This window comes from Leptonotus elevatus, chromosome 10 (genome assembly GCF_054856555.1).
Source record: "Leptonotus elevatus isolate MCC_2025b chromosome 10, RoL_Lele_1.0, whole genome shotgun sequence".
NCBI classification, from domain to species: domain Eukaryota; kingdom Metazoa; phylum Chordata; class Actinopteri; order Syngnathiformes; family Syngnathidae; genus Leptonotus; species Leptonotus elevatus.
The window spans coordinates 22,340,445-22,358,164 of NC_141248.1; the positions used below are offsets into that span (position 1 = coordinate 22,340,445).

At 41.5% G+C, this 17,720-nt stretch overlaps 3 protein-coding genes across 4 annotated transcripts; 1 reads left to right on the forward strand and 2 right to left on the reverse strand.

Annotated features, from left to right (window-relative positions):
• Positions 1–49: 49 nt before the first annotated feature.
• On the reverse strand, positions 50–4,901 carry rdh5 (retinol dehydrogenase 5 (11-cis/9-cis)). Its single transcript, XM_086087594.1, has 6 exons — positions 4,545–4,901; positions 3,512–3,586; positions 2,477–2,799; positions 1,379–1,637; positions 1,090–1,253; positions 50–504 (listed from the first exon to the last, which is right to left on the reverse strand). Exons 2-6 carry the CDS (start codon positions 3,535–3,537, stop codon positions 284–286), a joined length of 993 nt encoding a protein of 330 aa, XP_085943720.1. The 5' UTR covers positions 3,538–3,586; positions 4,545–4,901; the 3' UTR covers positions 50–283.
• A 496-nt stretch (positions 4,902–5,397) lies between these two features.
• bloc1s1 (biogenesis of lysosomal organelles complex-1, subunit 1) lies at positions 5,398–6,952 on the reverse strand. Its single transcript, XM_086087598.1, has 4 exons — positions 6,774–6,952; positions 6,491–6,563; positions 6,165–6,297; positions 5,398–5,795 (listed from the first exon to the last, which is right to left on the reverse strand). Exons 1-4 carry the CDS (start codon positions 6,838–6,840, stop codon positions 5,685–5,687), a joined length of 384 nt encoding a protein of 127 aa, XP_085943724.1. The 5' UTR covers positions 6,841–6,952; the 3' UTR covers positions 5,398–5,684.
• Positions 6,953–7,338: 386 nt separating this feature from the next.
• On the forward strand, positions 7,339–17,443 carry LOC147167635 (E3 ubiquitin-protein ligase Itchy-like). 2 transcript variants are annotated; one of them, XM_086087589.1, is made up of 24 exons: positions 7,339–7,482; positions 8,466–8,522; positions 8,669–8,810; positions 8,913–9,037; positions 9,585–9,716; positions 9,992–10,040; positions 10,165–10,343; positions 10,433–10,664; positions 10,823–10,918; positions 11,125–11,299; positions 11,392–11,461; positions 11,559–11,643; positions 12,276–12,404; positions 12,484–12,556; positions 12,629–12,700; positions 12,765–12,853; positions 12,942–13,101; positions 13,627–13,760; positions 13,936–14,076; positions 14,156–14,276; positions 14,364–14,468; positions 15,757–15,853; positions 15,945–16,017; positions 16,754–17,443. In XM_086087589.1, the coding sequence occupies exons 2-24, from the start codon at positions 8,498–8,500 to the stop codon at positions 16,851–16,853; spliced, it is 2,604 nt and encodes an 867-aa protein (XP_085943715.1). In that variant the 5' UTR covers positions 7,339–7,482; positions 8,466–8,497; the 3' UTR covers positions 16,854–17,443. The 2 variants fall into 2 exon arrangements, with proteins under 2 accessions (XP_085943715.1, XP_085943716.1); XM_086087590.1 differs by having other exon boundaries at positions 10,165–10,319.
• The last annotated feature ends 277 nt before the right edge of the window (positions 17,444–17,720 follow it).

The window sequence follows — 17,720 nt, forward strand, 5'->3', positions numbered from 1 at the left end:
TAGATAGTGACCAGTTATACTCATCATGTTATACATGCACCACAGCAACTTAATTGAAAAATTGTCTTTATTTAAATGTGTGCATTTGATCAACCGCAGATCTTCACATGAAAGAGGCCATATAAAATGGCAAAAGGCACATTACAGAAGCAAATGTATTCAGTTTAAATAAGTGACACTATGCACCTAATTTCTAATGCACCAATTAATGGTCATTTTGGATAACTACCAATCTCTTCCCAGCATCCTCGGCACCACGGAGAATGACTCCAAGTATCAGTGGTCACACGCTCTTGGACGGACGAGGCAGAACCAGCTTGAGTCCGATATCCACCACGCAGGACGGCATGTACGACAGCGGGATCCACAGGAGCTTGGCGTCCCACCCGGCACTGTAGCGGGTCCGAGGGTACACGGCCGTCAGTGCGTGCTCCATGCAGCTGGTCACCTTGGTCAGGTCCGAGTCGCAGATGGCGTTCATGATGAAGCGCTGGATCCGAATGTCTGAAAGTAACCAAAACGGAACATTATCTTTTTTGTTGACTTTTTGAAAGTCATGAGATTGCAAAGGGTGTACCTACTGTTTTGGCAGCTCAGTGTACTGTATTTTTATTTTATTTATTTTTTTACAGTTTACCATCCTTCTTAAGGGGGAAGTCAACCCAAATTATTATTCTTTTTTTTACAATATTATGTTCTATGCAGCCCCACTAGTTTAAATATCGAATTCTGGTTAATATTGCGTGACTGGAATATGAGTTAAGCAGCAAAATCCAGCTGTTTTTATCTATCTCGGGGGGCGGCCATTTTGCCACTATCTGTCGACTGAAGATGACATCAATGTTGCTCAGGTCTCAGGTAACAACCAATCACAGCGCAGCTTCAGAAAACAGGTGAGCTGTGATTGGTTCATTGCCTGGCAGCTGAGTGTACTCGATTTATTTATTTTTTAACACATTACCATCCTCCTTAAAGGGGAAGAAATGCAATATGAATCAGAATGTCATGTTTAGACGAGTGAGGTCATATATAACATATTATTGTCAAGAAATGTTTAAGGTTGACTTCCACTTGAAGAAGCCCACTCACACTTGTCCAGGTATTTGTCCCCGTAGCTTGCTTGCACTTCGGGGCTGAGCTGGTTCCACAAGCGGTGCAGTTCCTTCTCGATGGGATCCAGACTGGTCACGGCGGTCTTGAAGAAGCCCGGCTCAATGATGCACACGTTCACCCCGAAGTAGTTGATATCTCTCCTGTAGACAGCCACGTCACATGTTATATTTAACACACAGAGCATTTAGATTTTGTGTCAAACAACAAAGAACATTTGTCCCGAGTCATGTGATCTTTTCAAAGCATCACGAGAAGGCCTCCTTACCTGAGGCAGTCAGAGAAAGACTCCACGGCGAACTTGGAGATGCAATAGCCGCCACCGTTTGCCGCCACCCGGCCGAGCACCGACGCCACGTTGACCACGCGCCCGCGGGCTTTCTTGACCAGGGGCAGGAAGGTGACGGTCATGCCGATCACGCCGTTTATGTTGACCTTCAGGGTGCTGTGGAAGTCCTCCACTTTCATCCACTCGGTGGGCCCCATGGGCAGAGAGCGGCCAGCGTTGTTCACGATGCCCCAGAGTCCTTGCGGGGGGGAAATGACAGCGAAGAGGGACAAATATAAAACATGAAGACAGGTGTTTTGTATTGTAGTTTAGTGACCCCTATTGGCCATTTAAATAGCAAAAAAAGAGGGGGAAAAAAAGAAAAGTTAACCGTAAGTGTAGTAGTGTATTTTTTTTACCCAACTATTTTTAGAGTGTAAGATTGACAACCAGACGACAAGAGTTAACTCCTCGGTGCTGGATTTCACCTTCCTTGGTTTTCTTTGGTCCCCTCGGGTCTCCTGACGGCGGTGTTCGGTTTAGGTGAACGGTATGGGATTTTTTCTAATAGGTTTTTGGTGAGCTAATAAACGCACGCACGCACGCACGCACGCACGCACGCACATACACATACTCACCCACATACAAAAAATATATATATATATGTATATATATATATATATATATATTTTTTTTTATATATATATATATATATATATTTTTTTTTTTTTATATATATATATATATGTATGTATATATATATATATATATATATATATGTATATATTTAAAAAAATAAAAAAATAAAAATAAAAATAAAGAGCAATGATGATGACATTTCCGAATGAACAATACTGAGCTCTTTAAGAAAAAATAATAATAATTTAAAAAAAAAAAGAGTTAACTCCACTTATGATTCACTTTACTATTTTTTTTTGCTATTTAAATGGCCGACAGAGGTCTCTAAACTACAATACGTAGTCGCACTTGTTGCAGAGAGATAGCCTATAACCAGTTGTGTTTTTGCAAATGATAAATATCTGCCTGTGAATCGTTTTTTTCACTGTTAGCAGACAGAAAAAGAAAAAAATCTCTCACCACTATCGCCGACCTCCTTCTTGGTCCACTCCATGGCTTTCTGGATGCTGTCCTGACTGGTCACATCCAGCAGCACCGTCTTCAAGTACGGCCCCGTCGTCGTCTTCAGCTCCTCGGCTCCTTTTTCCGTGAGACAGCCGGCCAGCACGTGGAAGCCCTTTCGTTCAAGCTTCCTGCACAGCAGGTTTCCGAAGCCCGAGTCGCAGCCGCTCACAAAGACGTATTTGTCGGCCAAGTCTTCGATCTCCAGGCTGTCCCTGTACAGCCACGCAGCAATCCACAACACGCCAAAGGTGGCGCTGATGTACAGCCAAGCATCGTCCCTGCAGATAGCAGCAAAAAAAAAGCAGGTCTCATCGTCTGTCTGATCAAGTTTTGGGGTTATTTCTAAGTGCAATAAATGAGAATTATGGTAGAAAGTCCATTTGTTTTAGGATTTCAATTGGAAAGTGAAACTTTTTCGACTATTTCAATTATTAACAATGGGAGTTTCACTTGTTGAATTAAACTACTGAAATCAATTAAGATTTCCACAATGTTCTCATTTATTGAGATGTGCCTGTAGGTACGGTGATCACAAATTATCCATGATTCATTGCAAAACTCAGATAATGCAGCGAAGTAGATTTGCTCTACATCTTGGTCATTTAGTTGTTGCTAGGCAGAATTTGTGGGGCACAAGCAACCACAATTTAGGCGGCCCCATACATTAAAAAAAAAAAAAAAAAAAGGACAAGGAAAGATAGGAAAACTCACTGAAAATGTACTCTCTTTTTTAAAAAAAAAAACACTTTTTGTTCAAGCTTTTTGCATCACAGCACCACCTAGTGGTTCTTGTTATTGGGGCAAACTTCAAGAAAAGCAATTATGTTCCTGGGTCAATGTGGGGGGATGCCTGTCTCATTATTAACTCATCTTGCCAATTGTTGATTATACTTAATAAGCTAAGCGGAAGTTTCATAATTTCTTCTGAACTTTACAATGTATCAATTTGACCAATGACATAACAGGGCAAATCGATTAAGCACTACTTACCCTAAGAGCTCATAAACAAACTCCATATTAATTCTGCTTCCAGGCTCTGAAGTGGCTTTGTGGTCACCGAGAGGACTGCATAGGACAAAACAATAAAATATTATGTGAAAGGAAAACTGCCTAAATTAAACAAATGAATCAGCAGCTTTCTACGCATGTCCGCTCCTGGTTGAATATTCCTGCTTGGAGCCACATGAGAAATCTTTGCTTAATACTCTTATGAAGGACAGAAAGGCATTTGTGAGGGATGGTGGGAGGTTTTGGGGGGGCTGCATTGTTTGCAAGTGGTAATGCCCGTGACGGAGCTGCTTACAGGCTACTGGTAACCAATTACTTTCCAGCCTTATGAATGGGTCGAAAAATAGATACAGTAAATTCTACACACTGAAATAGCTACATTGAATCCCAGACTGCGCCATTTTGGCCACAATGTCCAATTCAAATTAAAATGATCCTCTTGGAATGTAACATGTATTTATTTATTAAATAAGATAATTGGTTAATTAATTAAATAAATTATAAATAACACAAGTTAAAAATGAGAATGCTTTATCATTGTTATTATTTTTTGCATACTTTTACATGAACTTTTATCTTAATGTAAGCATGAGCTAATATACAGCATTTAAATGAACAATCCAATGACCAAATAAGAACAAAACTGGATAAAGGTATCATATACTGAAACTGGAAAGATATGGAATATTAACATACACTGTATTTTTCATTTGAATCTCACACCCTGGCAAAAAGTTTATACATGAAATAGGTATATTAAGTACATCCTAGTGGAAGAGCATTTAGTTAATTTATTTGTCACCATATGTGACTAGCATAGATAGATAAATGAAACAAAGAGACATTATTTGTGGCAACTAAATAACTCAGAACAATTACGCGACATTGGATAAATTGCCACAACAATTGTAGTAGCAGTGGTTGTGATTTAAGATGCTTAATATAGGAACAGTGAAACAAATGAAATAAAATGTCAAATGTTATAAATAAAAAACAACAACTCTATCCTTCCTACCTTTTTCCTGTTTTGGAGAAGTAATGAAGTGTACAAGTTACCCTTGTTCCTCTACTTCTGCTCACGTCCCAACACAAGGAGGCCGCTCAAAAAGAGGCTTTCACTCGCGCTGCTGGTGCGTTATCCCTTAAGACAAGTCCGCCATTGCTAATCCCAAATCCATCAAGGCATTTGCTTTGTGCATTTTGAGGAGAAATATAGCAAAATGTTGAGCATTTTCTTTAAGCCATTTAGATAAGCCAACGTCTCATTGCTGTACTATATTGCATTACATTCAAATTAATTTGGGATCAGGAAAGTGTTCTTTCAAAGTGCACAAACACAATACAGCTTTTATTTAAGCGTGTTAGTTATCATAATCCCACGTGTGAAAGGCTTTTGTAAGATTTAAACATGTGCACCATGTAAAGGGGACATGTTTTTTTTGTTTTTTGGGCTGATGTGTTGTACAAATGTTCAAGCTACCTGTTCATTTCCTAGAGTGCTTTGCCTTCATTAGGGTCAAGGGTGACATCCTACAACACTATAAGGCAGAAACACAATCCTCCCTCAGGGGTGCGATGCCCCTGCTATCATATAAAAACCAAAAGGTAAGCAGAGCTGCATTGAGTTTTGTAGGTTGCACAGATGATCATTGCGTTGGCTTCTGATAAGCAGAATACGGACGTCGCAGTGAAGTTGTCAACATGATGGTGGTCGGGGGGGGGGGGGGGGGGTAGACTGGCCGGTGGAGAAAGAATGTGTCACCAACATCTTAAAACAAATGGGAACTATTTTAAATAATGAAAAAAAAAAAAATGCATGTCTTCTAGTTTGTGATGATAGTTTTGCCAATGAAATCAACACATTTCACTTCATTTATCTTCTCTTTACTAAAACAAAGCTAAACACAAAACTTGACACGTAATGTACAGTTAATACACAGTAATACTGATGTGCATGATTCCAGAGATGGAGCTGTCTTACAAAAACAAACTAAGAGGTTCCTCAGCAAACATTCTCGTGAGCCAACTTTTGTACAGATAGAAAAAAAAGTGTGATAAAACAAGCCGCCAGTCACACTTTTTGCATGACACGTCCATGTCATGTTTAATTGTTTTATGGTTCTCTGAAGTGTTCCAAACCCCTCTGCTGAAGCATCTACGAGGGGGCCGACTGAAGCGGACCCTTGTGCACGTACTCCAGAGCTGTGGCGATGGTCCTCATGTCCATCTCGATGCTGCGGGCCCAGTTCTCCACATCGCCAATTTCCTGTTTTCAAAACAAGTTGCCAATTATCAAAATGTGAATACACGCCTTAAGCTTGGACATGCCCTATACTCACAGAAATTAGAGCAACCACCTCTGAAGATATGTTTAGTTCCTGACTTAAGTCGTATTTCTACACTTTTGCATTTGGTTAAACCATACGTAGTATGCAACTACTCTCTCACCCCCTAACATCTGGATTTTAGCCTGTTTTACTGCCGCTTCTCTTTTTGCTTTTTGGGGGGTATTTTAGACCAGGGAAAGTTATCAATCTCTGTGAAGTGTGGGGATTTAAAGCTACTTTTTTTTTGTTGTGAAAAAGGCTACTAAATAAATTCAACTTGATTATTATAGCCTGTTTGTACAGGTTACCTTCAAGGCCTGATTGAAGCCCTCCACCATGCTGATCCACTGTGCAGTCTGCTTGGAAAATTGACCGGCCTGCACTTGGAGTGTTTTCACCTCGTGGTCGAGCTTGCGCTGGTTGACGTATGCCTGGGCCACACTGTAAACAAGAAGCACCTTGGCTCAAAAAGTACAAAACCATTGTCAAAGGTGACAGCAAATGATAACCCCACACCAGACATGCAACATGAAATGCTGAACATGTCAGTTGTCATAATGCTGTTTGAACAGAGATTATTATTATTATTATTTTAACGTATTAACGCCGAAAAACATTAGGTCGACGTCCTTACCCGACGTTGAGATGGTCCACCAGGGCTTCCGTAAGGCAGGTGGCTGCAGAAATGGCTTCACGCCTACGTCGTTCTGCGAAAGAAACAATAAAACGCAAAAAATGTCAACATATGTCACCATTGGTGGTGAGGTTATAACAAGGAGTTGTTGTGAACTGTAGTAACAAACACTTGATTAGAGCACATGACTATTCGGTATTTCCATTTTTTTTTTTTTTTTTAGCATCAGCTAGCACAGCGGCCAATCGGCTCAATAATGACCGATCTGGACAGCTCTTCTCACCTTGCTGTTCTTTCCGCTCGTTTTGCTTTGCTTGGTGCTCCTTCAGCAAACGAGACAACATCTTCATTCAACTGGAAGTGCTTGGAAAGTTTGCAACAACGAATACCAAACACAGCCAAGAGAGTACAGGTCGCTAACAGCTGACAAGGAGAATCACGAGAATCACGGCGATGACGTCACAAGCGGGCACTTCCGCGTTGGTCTCGAGAGAATGCCATTTTATGATAATAAAAAAAATACTAATAATTATTTTTATTTTTTTAATGAAACAATTCACCAGACTAGGAATTGACAGACAAATTACATGTGCGTTTGTGATTTTGCTTTTCGTTTGTCTTTTGGTGAGATGACGTCAAAACAGAATTGCCTTCTAAATAAAAGTTACGCATTAAACATGAACGCTCTTCTGCGCTTTCGCGATCATCAAATCTACTTTGAAATGATAAAAATAGTCTTTCAATATGTTTTATGTTACACTTTATCAGCCCTTACAAACACTTCCAAACAAACCACTGGCGTATTAATCACTATTGTACTTTGATTGTGAAACTCTTTCCACCGGAAAAGCTCCCATGGCTCTGGCTAGCTATGCGAACCTCTGGACCGTCTGCAATGATGGCAAACAGACGTCAACAATAACGTGACATCACTCTCGACACCACGTTAGGAGGAACTAGCCCCTTGCCCCTTTATCGCTTGCCCGTGTCAGGTACGTTGTAGTGCCGCTTGGGGCTGCGCCCAATTTCCTTGAATGGAAAGCCCGGAGCGCCGGTCGACGTTAGCAAAAAAATGCTGCGTTCAATGATTGTTTAATGACGGCAACAGTTTGTCGAGAACGGTGCATTCACGGGCCAGCATTGGAACTTTTTGTTTGTTTTTTAGCATGTTTTGTCATTTTTTAAAATCAATTTTAACACCTGTCATGATAATAATAATTATTGTTATTAAAATGGACGTCGACGTGTACGTGTGTATGTGTAATAACCAGTTAGGTAATCCAACAAGTAGACCGCAGGCGTAGAAGGGGCAAAATGTTTTGACTATAACTCAGTACCGTCGCTGTTATTTGCTCTTAATTAAACTGGACTATTCAGGGAGAATGATTAGCATGCTAGCTTTAGCTCAGGGTGGGATTTTCTTTGCTGCGGAAACAACTCCCTCACTCCTCGAAATAGCCAAGCTTAACCAACCGCGTCATTGCATAACCTGATGTGAAGGCAGTGTCGTGAGTGGATGCTATGTTGTTTAATGATTTCACAACCTCATGACATCCAATACAAGAGCTGGGTTGCACATATTCCATGTATATAAGCAACCTTTTTACTAATGTCATTATCAGCATTTAACTAAGGCATTTAGCTTCACTTTATAATAATTAAGGGGTGATTCATGGCATTGTTAGCTGTGTAAACGCCAAATAAACTCTTACTTCTGTTTGCCAAATAGTGCTCCGCCAGCTTGTGTTTGTTCTCTGTAGTAACACCTCATCAACCTTAGCCACATGGCAATGCAAGTGGTTGAGTAGTGTAGGTTTATAATGCTATCGATAGCATTGTAAAGGGGGTATAAAAGGTTTCGCAAAAATACCTTTTATGTACGAACTGTATGGCAATAAGCGCAGGTGGCGAGCATCCAAATAGCTCTTTATGTTGGTTGCATGTAATAACGCTGCATTTCCATCTCATGTTACAGTTACTGGTTCTTGACAGTGTTATGGATGAACTATGAAGGCCCAATTACAAGTCACAGGTATGTCACTTTAGGCTTATGCAGTTTTTCCCTACATTTTAAAACCAGCTTTCTTAATAACGTTTCCGTAAGAAGCTTACGCCAACAATATTCCAAGGGCCAAGTAACCTTGCTATTACAATGTGATGTTTGGTATCTCTTCCTAGTGCTTTCTGCCAAACTCAAGGAGAACAAGAAGAACTGGTTCGGTCCCAGTCCGTACGTAGAGGTAGCCGTGGACGGACAATCAAAGCGGACAGAGAAGTGTAACAATACGCATAGTCCAAAATGGAAGCAGGCCCTCACCGTGTAAGCACCCCCCCCCCCTCTCTCTTTTTTTTAATAGCAGAATCTACTCTTAATTTTTCAAACCTTCTGCCTGGTCTTAACACGTCTCTGCTTTGCTTGCAGAATCGTGACACCTCTCAGCAAGCTGATATTCCGTGTGTGGAGCCACCAGACGCTGAAGGCGGACATCTTGTTGGGAATGGCCACGCTGGAGATCTGCGATACCCTGAAGGCCAACGAGATGAAATGTGAGCATAGGAGTTAATATTTCCCTGCGGAAGTATGAGGGACGAGTTCAGACTTATCTGATCCAGGATCTTATCAAGAGCTGTCCTGTGTCTTGACTCTGGCTGATTATCAGCAGCTTATCGTTCACTCTATGCCAGAGGTTTTACACACTCATTATACAAGAGGCACCTGCTTTGTTTGTTAGGGGAATATTTTATTATGTGTTGGTATAATTACCCTGAAACACTGATCCGACCTTAGCTCCTGCCTCTACTTGTGTATGTGTTTTAGTGTTTCCGTGCCAAGTCGAGAGCAAAGGGTGTCAAATGGTGTGTTTTCGGGCTTTTGATCCTCTTGCCTAAACTCAGCTGGGATAGTCTCCAGCTCACCCCTGTCACGAGCCAGGATAAACAGTAAAGAAAAGGCTCGGATGGAAGACCATTCACACTGTTGTCCTTTTACATCGAATGTATAATCACACTAAAATAATATGTTCATTAAATGGAAATGAAGAAATCTGATACGGTATGAATGTAAGAATGTTTCTGTGGTTGTGTGAATCCTCAGTGTGTGAGGTGGTCCAGACGCTGCAGCTGTGCTCTGACAGGGATTCCCGGGATATCGTCGGCGACCTGTCTGTCTGTCTGGACGGCATGCACGTAGACCCGGAAGCCTTTTCCGCAGCAGAGAGAGACCATGGTAAAATGATTCTTCTACCACAACTCCAAAAAAAACAGCAGATCCATCTCTCCTTCATGTTGATTGCCAGTTGCTCACTGCTTTCAGGAAGTAAATTACTGGGAAGACATTTTGTATTATTGGGGTTGCAGTTTGTGGTAGTTTATAACTGCATTTTGTTCATCACGTGAGGAGCTAAACTGACTGATAGTGTGATGCAGTGGAATTTTTAGGCCACTGCAAATCAAAACCCTCAGTAATTAATTGAAAACATTACTTCTTTATTTTCGTTCCAGCTTCTATCCTAAAAGATGGTACGAGACCAAATGGAAACATTGGCAACAGGTGCAGTAAACGTTTTTTTTTTTTTTTTAACAAAATACTTAATTTGTTTAATTTGACACTTTATGGGTGTACAATCAATTAAAAAATAAATTTTCCGTTTGTCCCTAACGTGCAAATATTGCAGGGCAAGCAGAGACGCATCACCCTCCAGTGACTCGGATGAGTGGGTCATAGTACCCGATGCTCTCGCTGTCACTGGTGCGAGGTCCCCTTCCCATTCACCAGGGGGCGCTGGTGGCACCCGCCGCACTCGATCGGCCCGGCCTTCCTCCGCACCTGGTAGACCTGCCGCCTCACTAAGTAGTACGATCACGTGATTAAGCTTCGGTGATTGATTTCTAAATTTCGAAAAGTCTAAAGCAACTCTTATTGCTTGCCGTTGCTCCTTCCAGCTTCCTCCAGTAGTTCCTCTCCAAGCGAGTTAAGCGAAGGCCCAGCAACTGACGCCTCCTCCCAGGCGTCCGTCAGCGGGGGTTCGGATCAGCACATGGACTCGGAGGCAGCGGCAGCCGGAGCTGTGGCGAGACCCTCTGCGGCGAGTGGCCCCAAACCAGCTGCCCTGGCAGCACCAGCCACTGCTGCTCCCAGAGTCTTGCCCATTAGCAGCGGCCCCTTGCCACAAGGGTACAGACATGTTGCACTTACACTACTTAAAAAAAAAAAAAATTTAAATATTGGGTGAAGTTTCAGGATAAACCTAAAATGCACTCAGTGTATCAGTTCTTTTTGTTTTATTGTATGTTTTGCCTTGGGCTTGACGCGTCTCAATTTGTTCAGTGCAGTTGGGAGCAACGAGTGGACCAGAATGGACGCATGTACTTTGTAGATCACATTGAGAAGAGGACAACCTGGGAGCGACCGGAGTCACTGCCGACAGGGTAAGGTTTGCACACGACGCGCGACGGTGAGGTCTCGCGAGCGACGTAGCAAAATGTTGACATGCCGTCTTCATGCTATTTTAGGGCCACTTAAGTCAATTGTGCTTTCAGTGGTGGGCAAAGTATGGCAGCTCATGATTAAACCTAACAATTTTGCCAATGCTTAAGATCAAATCAATCAAAAATTCAACCTAATGTGTCCGCAGGTGGGAACGCAGGGTGGACCCCATGGGCCGCGTGTACTTTGTGGACCACATCACCAGGACCACCACTTGGCAGCGCCCCACGCAGGAGTCCGTCCGCAACTACGAGGAGTGGCAGCATCAGCGCAGCCAGCTGCAGGGAGCCATGCAGCAGTTCAACCAGAGGTTCATCTACGGGGTGAGAAGAGGCGGCCCCTTTAAAACCAAAAGCTCAAATTGAAGGATTTAAAATATTAATGGGATTTCTTGGGGGATGGGGGTGTTTTTCAGCTCCAAGACCAGTTGGCGGCCACGTCCAACAAAGAGTTTGATCCGATGGGCCCTCTGCCACATGGCTGGGGTAAATACCACCCATTTCTTGTAGCTGTCGTTTTCACGTCTTAGAATATCTGTTAAAATACATTTTGAAATGTTTTTCTACACTTTTTATGTATCAGAAAAGAGGACAGACACAAACGGCAGGGTGTATTTTGTCCATCATCCGACTCGGACGACTCAATGGGAAGACCCCAGGACGCAAGGGTGGGTCTGCATGAGGGTAATGGGTATAATGGGGTATATCTTGTTGTCATTTTACATACATGCAAATGAATTGTCATTACTGCAAATGTGGACTTTCCTTCAAAGGTATACATCTTCAATAAAAGACGATTTGATATATATATATCTTAAGGTTCAGTAGAACAATTTGGTTCGATGCATTTGCATCTTTTTTAATTAAAAACCGATTTTCCGGTTCAGATTGTTTTTTTGTTCCACTCCTATTATCTACCCATTCAATTTGTCTCTGATACTTTCCATCCATATTGTGTAACACGTCTGCTCATTAGGGTTGCCGGTAAGCTGTCGTCTACTAAATGTTGCAATTTACCTTACAAAATAAAGTTGACTGAATCTGAATTGGTTTGATAGGACTCGTATTGGCACTTTTTTTACCTACGAGGGGCGGCATTGATAAAAAAAAAAAAAGACAATGGACTTACGTTTTTTTTCACAGGACAGCGAGCATATTTAGTCTCAGCAATGTGTGAACAATTTAAAGATAATGTTAATGTTATATATTTTGTTGGTATGCCTAAACTACTAAATAATAATGTCCACGATGGAATGTAAACTATTCAGCACTTCAACATTGCTCTATTTGTGCTTTTTAGGCTGCTGAATGACAAGCCCCTGCCCGAGGGCTGGGAAATGAGGTTCACCGTGGACGGCATCGCCTACTTTGTGGATCACAACAGGCGAACCACCACCTACATTGACCCCCGTACGGGCAAATCCTCGCTGTGAGTCGTCAGTTAAACAGTCATAGATTTTTGATGGCTTTCTCAGGCTAAAAATGGTTTTGCTGTTATTCCCCAACAGTGAAAACGGGCCGCAGATTACCTACGTCAGGGACTTTAAAGCCAAAGTGCAATACTTCAGGTTCTGGTGTCAGGTGAGAAAGGCAGATATTGTCTGCGTCGGAATTGAAACTCATAACTATTTTTGTATTTTCATTCCCACGCAGCAACTCTCGATGCCTCAGCACATTAAGATTTCTGTCTCCAGGAAAACCTTATTTGAAGACTCATTCCAACAGGTAATGAAATAACTTCTCTCCTCCTTTTCGGCTGCGTTAACTGATTGAAGGGTTTATTTCAAAGATCATGAGCTTCCATCCTCAAGATCTGAGACGGAGACTGTGGATCATTTTCCCCGGGGAAGAAGGTTTGGACTATGGCGGCGTAGCCAGGTAATCTATACTTCATCTCACATCAGTACACACGGGAGTGCATTGCTCTGCTTTTGTATTTAATCTTGCGTTGTGTCTCCGCATGCAGGGAATGGTTCTTCTTGCTCTCTCACGAAGTGCTCAACCCCATGTACTGCCTGTTCGAGTATGCCGGCAAGGACAACTACTGCCTGCAGATCAACCCGGCCTCCGACATCAACCCAGACCACCTCAAGTACTTCAAGTTCATCGGACGCTTCATCGCCATGGTAACCGCAGCTCAGTGTTCCATCACTCTAAAGTGGGGATGGGCAACAATTGGTGTGGTGGGGGGGAGGGGGGGAATAAATTCAGGATTTATTATATTTTCACTAATATTAGAAGGCACGGCACAGGATACTGAAAAAAAAAAAAGTCAAAAATTATGGATTGATAATGTTTGTTTACAAATCAGCATGAACGTCTTTGTAAGGCTGAAGAGCAAGCCAGGACAGAACCAGCCCGAGGCTCAGAGCTAAATCTGTCCTATTTGCACCGCATCCTCCTTTTGACAATGTTTTTAGCCAACACACTATCCATCCATCCATTTTCTATCCGGCTTGCCTTTATTATGGATCCCTTTTGGCAAGATGAATCTCCTCGTTGAAACAGTTAAATTGTATCGATCTACCTTTTACACTTTTAATGTCAAATTTTCAAATGTCTCTCTTTTCATATTAAGCCCATTAAATTGTTCCTGTAACTGGTCCATATGATAAATACATGTGCTATCTCCCCACACGTTTTCTTCCTAGGCTTTGTTCCACGGCAAGTTCATCGACACGGGTTTCTCGCTGCCCTTCTACAAGCGCATCTTGAACAAGCCTCTGGCCCTCAAAGACCTGGAGTCCGTGGATCCCGAGTTTTACAACTCTCTCATATGGATCAAGTAGGTTGGGGTGCGGCGGTCTCCAACTTTTGAATGCTTCTCGAATGGTTGCGTTGTCAACTTGCCAGCCAATAGACATGCACGGAATACCAGAATGCATTTACGTGCTCAATTTCTGTCTCCGTGTTGTTAAACACTATGCGCAAGCTAATGTTATGAACCGTGGGTCTCCAAGGGATAACAACATAGAAGAGTGCGGCCTGGAGATGTTCTTCTCTGTCGACAAAGAGATCCTGGGTGAGGTCACCACGCACGAGCTCAAAGCGGATGGCGGGAACATTCAAGTAACTGAGGAAAACAAGGAGGAGTACATCAGGTGCTGCAAACACACACCTTGAAATTAGACACTTCGGCCATGGCTGGCAGGTTGTCCTTATTTTAAGCGCCGATGGCAGGTTGGTGGCCGAGTGGAGGCTGTCCAGAGGCGTGGAGGAGCAGACCCAAGCCTTCTTTGAGGGCTTCAACGAAGTTCTGCCGCAGCAGTACCTTCAATACTTTGACGCTAAGGAACTCGAGGTACTTGTGAATCCCGTCAGGTGTCAGTTGTGAGGTCTGAACTCCACGAGGTTTTGCTGATTTGCCCGCTCGATTGCTGTCTTTTAGGTGATGCTGTGTGGCATGCAGGAAATCGACCTTGTGGACTGGCAGAGGAACACCATCTACAGGCATTACACTCGGACCAGCAAGCAAATTCATTGGTTCTGGCAGGTCAGTACTGTGCTCAGTAGTGTTCATTTTAACCGCCATTTTTCTATTTAGTCTCAGTTTTAGTCCAGTTTTTTATCACGCTTGTTAGTTTATCATAGTTAGTCAGCCTCATCCCGTCCATTTTTAGTCGACTATTAATTTAGCATTTTAGTCTCTTATTCCAAGAAAACGTAATTTTATTCGTCTAGTTTTAGTCAACAAAAACTGTCAACATTTTAGTCTAGTTTTAGTCAGGACAGTTATTTAACCCCTGTATTTTTTTTGGGGGGTCATCAGATTTTGTTGAACATTTTGGATGTAAAACTATTTCACATCAATTTTTCTCTAATTTTTTTGGGGATGAAAAACAACTTCACACAAAATTACAGTATAGCAACAAGTATGTGCACTATGACTTCATGCTATGAGCTAGTAAATTAGCCGGCATTAGTTAGTGGTCAGATTAACATTATTGTTGGAACGTTATAGTCGTTGGTTAATTAACACTAGTGCTCAGCTAATATTTAGATATGCAGTAGCATATGTCCTCAAATTGTGGCGTGGCTTATCTATCTTAACTCATTCACTCCCAGCCTTTTTTACTAAAGCAATCCCCTTCGCTCCCCGCTGTTTTATTGGACTGATCTTGCAAGGCCCACAGAATATTGTGTTCTATTGCTATAAAAACATGGAACCTACCAAAAGAAAGATTAAAGTTTATTCTTTCATCAGGAAAAAAGTATATTTTTATCCATTTTTCAGCAATTAGCATTAGGATATAGCTAAGTTTCATCATTATTCACACACCTGTTGAAAACACTGGGGAAAGTGTTTGTTGCAACATGGCCTTGGTTGATCTCTTATACTCTGCTGCCACCTGCTGGCCGTTTTTTGTCATAACTACCAATGCTTTGAGCGACCTCTTCAGGTCAGAGGCTGCATCACAGCCTTCTGTATACTGTAACATAAAAAAAAACATTTAAAAAAACCTTATAAATAAGTTTTTGGGACCATTGCAATATTTAAAATAGAAAGGTTTTGTACGTTTTTGGGAGCAAATTAGTTAATATACTAATATACATATTAGCAAAATTACTTAAAATTATTTAGTAATTTACAACACAAAATTATTACTCAAGCACTAACAAACTTTATGAATATTTATCAATAATATCAGAGCAACACTTACACACACACACACTATGAAATGAAGATAATAGACTCTTGGTAATAACTTTTTTCAATTTCAGCCAAGTTATAAAGGTTGGTCCTTGCTTGTTTAACACGTGACAGTCTTGTTTGTTTGCAGTTTGCAAAGGAGATGGACAACGAGAAGAGGATGCGACTGCTGCAGTTTGTCACCGGAACATGTCGCCTTCCCGTCGGCGGCTTTGCTGACCTCATGGGTACTTAGTCGCATTCTCCTTGTTTGCTTGTTTGGTTTGCCTCATTTATATTGCCCCCCTTCTTTGCTTTTTTAAAAATGAATAAATGCAGGAAGCAACGGCCCGCAGAAGTTCTGCATCGAGAAGGTCGGCAAAGAGAACTGGCTTCCGCGAAGCCACACATGGTACGTACACTTTACTTTGGGCTAAGTTTTAGCGTTTTCCCCCATTTTCGATCCAAATCAGCTAAAAGATTATCATGAGCAATTTATGGTGTGGCCTGTGGGGTTTTACAAAAGAGAACTTTAAATTGGTCCTGTGGCATTATGCTGCCTCTCATAGGTGAATGTTGGTACTACAACGCACATCCAACTTAGTTGAGGAGGCTCCAACTGCCGGTGCTGGTCATTTTGAGGTTCACACAGAGCAATTATTTGGCTCAATTTAAGTATTTCCACCCCCTTTTTGATTAAAGTCAACAAAGGCCTGATAATTGCATGTCTCTAAAGATTATCCTATGTTGTGGGGTGTGTGCTGAGCAATTCCCCCAACCCCCACCCATTTGATAGCACCCAGCCTCTCACAGTTAAATTTTGCTCCTGTCAGACATCTGTAATTTTTTTCTGGGTGTCTCGAATTAAAAAAAAAAAAGGTTTGTAATATTGAAAATTGTACTGTTTGTGCCTTGCTCTATTTTTTTTTATGGCATGAATGCTGTCGGATGATTACTACAAAAAAAACATTCTTTGTCATTATTAGTTAAAAAATAATAATCCTGAAGAGCAAGTAATTTCACATGGATGGAGAGCAACATTGCAGCCACCAGGGGGCATATTCTTCCATCTGAAAATTATGAACTCATTCACATGCAATTACCATTTCTGGTAATTGAGTTATTTTTGTCTCTATTGTCCCATCTAGCTTTAATCGTCTGGACTTGCCGCCGTACAAGAGCTACGAGCAGCTAAAGGAGAAACTCATGTTTGCCATCGAGGAGACGGAAGGATTCGGACAGGAATAATTGCAGCGTGCTGTACCTTTTTCCTTGCGTCCCTACAGCCAGGAGCTGCTCAGATCCTCACATAACGTCGACCGTATGCAATCACGGCTGCTTCAAGAGCTGTAGACCTAATAAGACAATTTTCCATCTCCTCTGACTCTACATCTGATCTGAAGTCACAACATTATCCTGCGCGAGTGTGAAACAGAAGAGGTTCTTCGTCAAAACTATGCACTCGGAATTTATTTTCAGATTATATTTGATTTATACTTTAATCTCTACAAAAGTGCTCTGACGAGACTGACACATTTGGTTCCTTTTCTTCGTAGTTTGCACAAAAACTGAGCGGCAAAGACTGTGATTGTCCCCGACAGAGCTCCTTTTTGTTTTAATTATTATTATTATTTAATTTTAATTTTAAGTGCAATCGTTTTGTAGCTCTACCAACAATCTTTTCTGATGATCACTTTATGAGATAAATTTCCACGTTTCAGTGCAGATTTTACTTTCCAATATGTCCCACAGAATATTTTTTTGTTTTAATTTCATAGGACCAAACCTCTTCCCAAAAAGGGACACCTCCTATGTAATAAAAGTCTGTTGGACCTCAAGTGGTCCTTTTGTAATCTGTGGATAAATAACAAATAATTGGTTTTAAAAAAAAAATGTTACTGATGAAGTGGGAAGAATCCTGTGTGATACGATTTGTAAAATAATGTCCTTTTCCCACTGAGTGGTAGCAAAGTCTTTTGTGTATGTCTACAAAATGTTCCTAGGTAGATGACCAAGAAGCAGAAAGCATTATTATTTAATGTGTTAAGTGACTAATGCAGTCGAAATACACTTGTTTAATATCTAAATACATATAACTCACAATCAGTGATTCTT

Excerpts from the sequence above, each read along its gene's own strand:
- rdh5 (XM_086087594.1), bottom strand. The coding sequence starts at position 3,537 with ATGGAGTTTGTTTATGAGCTCTTAGG. Across the intron at positions 1,638-2,476 it reads GAAGGAGGTCGGCGATAGTG|GACTCTGGGGCATCGTGAAC; the intron begins GTGAGAGATTTT and ends CCCCCCCGCAAG. Across the intron at positions 505-1,089 it reads GGACAAATACCTGGACAAGT|ACATTCGGATCCAGCGCTTC; the intron begins GTGAGTGGGCTT and ends GGTTACTTTCAG.
- bloc1s1 (XM_086087598.1), bottom strand. The coding sequence starts at position 6,840 with ATGAAGATGTTGTCTCGTTTGCTGAAGGAGCACCAAGCAAAGCAAAAC. Across the intron at positions 6,564-6,773 it reads CGAGCGGAAAGAACAGCAAG|AACGACGTAGGCGTGAAGCC; the intron begins GTGAGAAGAGCT and ends TTTCTTTCGCAG. Across the intron at positions 5,796-6,164 it reads GCTTCAATCAGGCCTTGAAG|GAAATTGGCGATGTGGAGAA; the intron begins GTAACCTGTACA and ends TTTTGAAAACAG.
- LOC147167635 (XM_086087589.1), top strand. The coding sequence starts at position 8,498 with ATGAAGGCCCAATTACAAGTCACAG. Across the intron at positions 11,644-12,275 it reads GAAGACCCCAGGACGCAAGG|GCTGCTGAATGACAAGCCCC; the intron begins GTGGGTCTGCAT and ends TGTGCTTTTTAG. Across the intron at positions 15,854-15,944 it reads CGGCTTTGCTGACCTCATGG|GAAGCAACGGCCCGCAGAAG; the intron begins GTACTTAGTCGC and ends GAATAAATGCAG.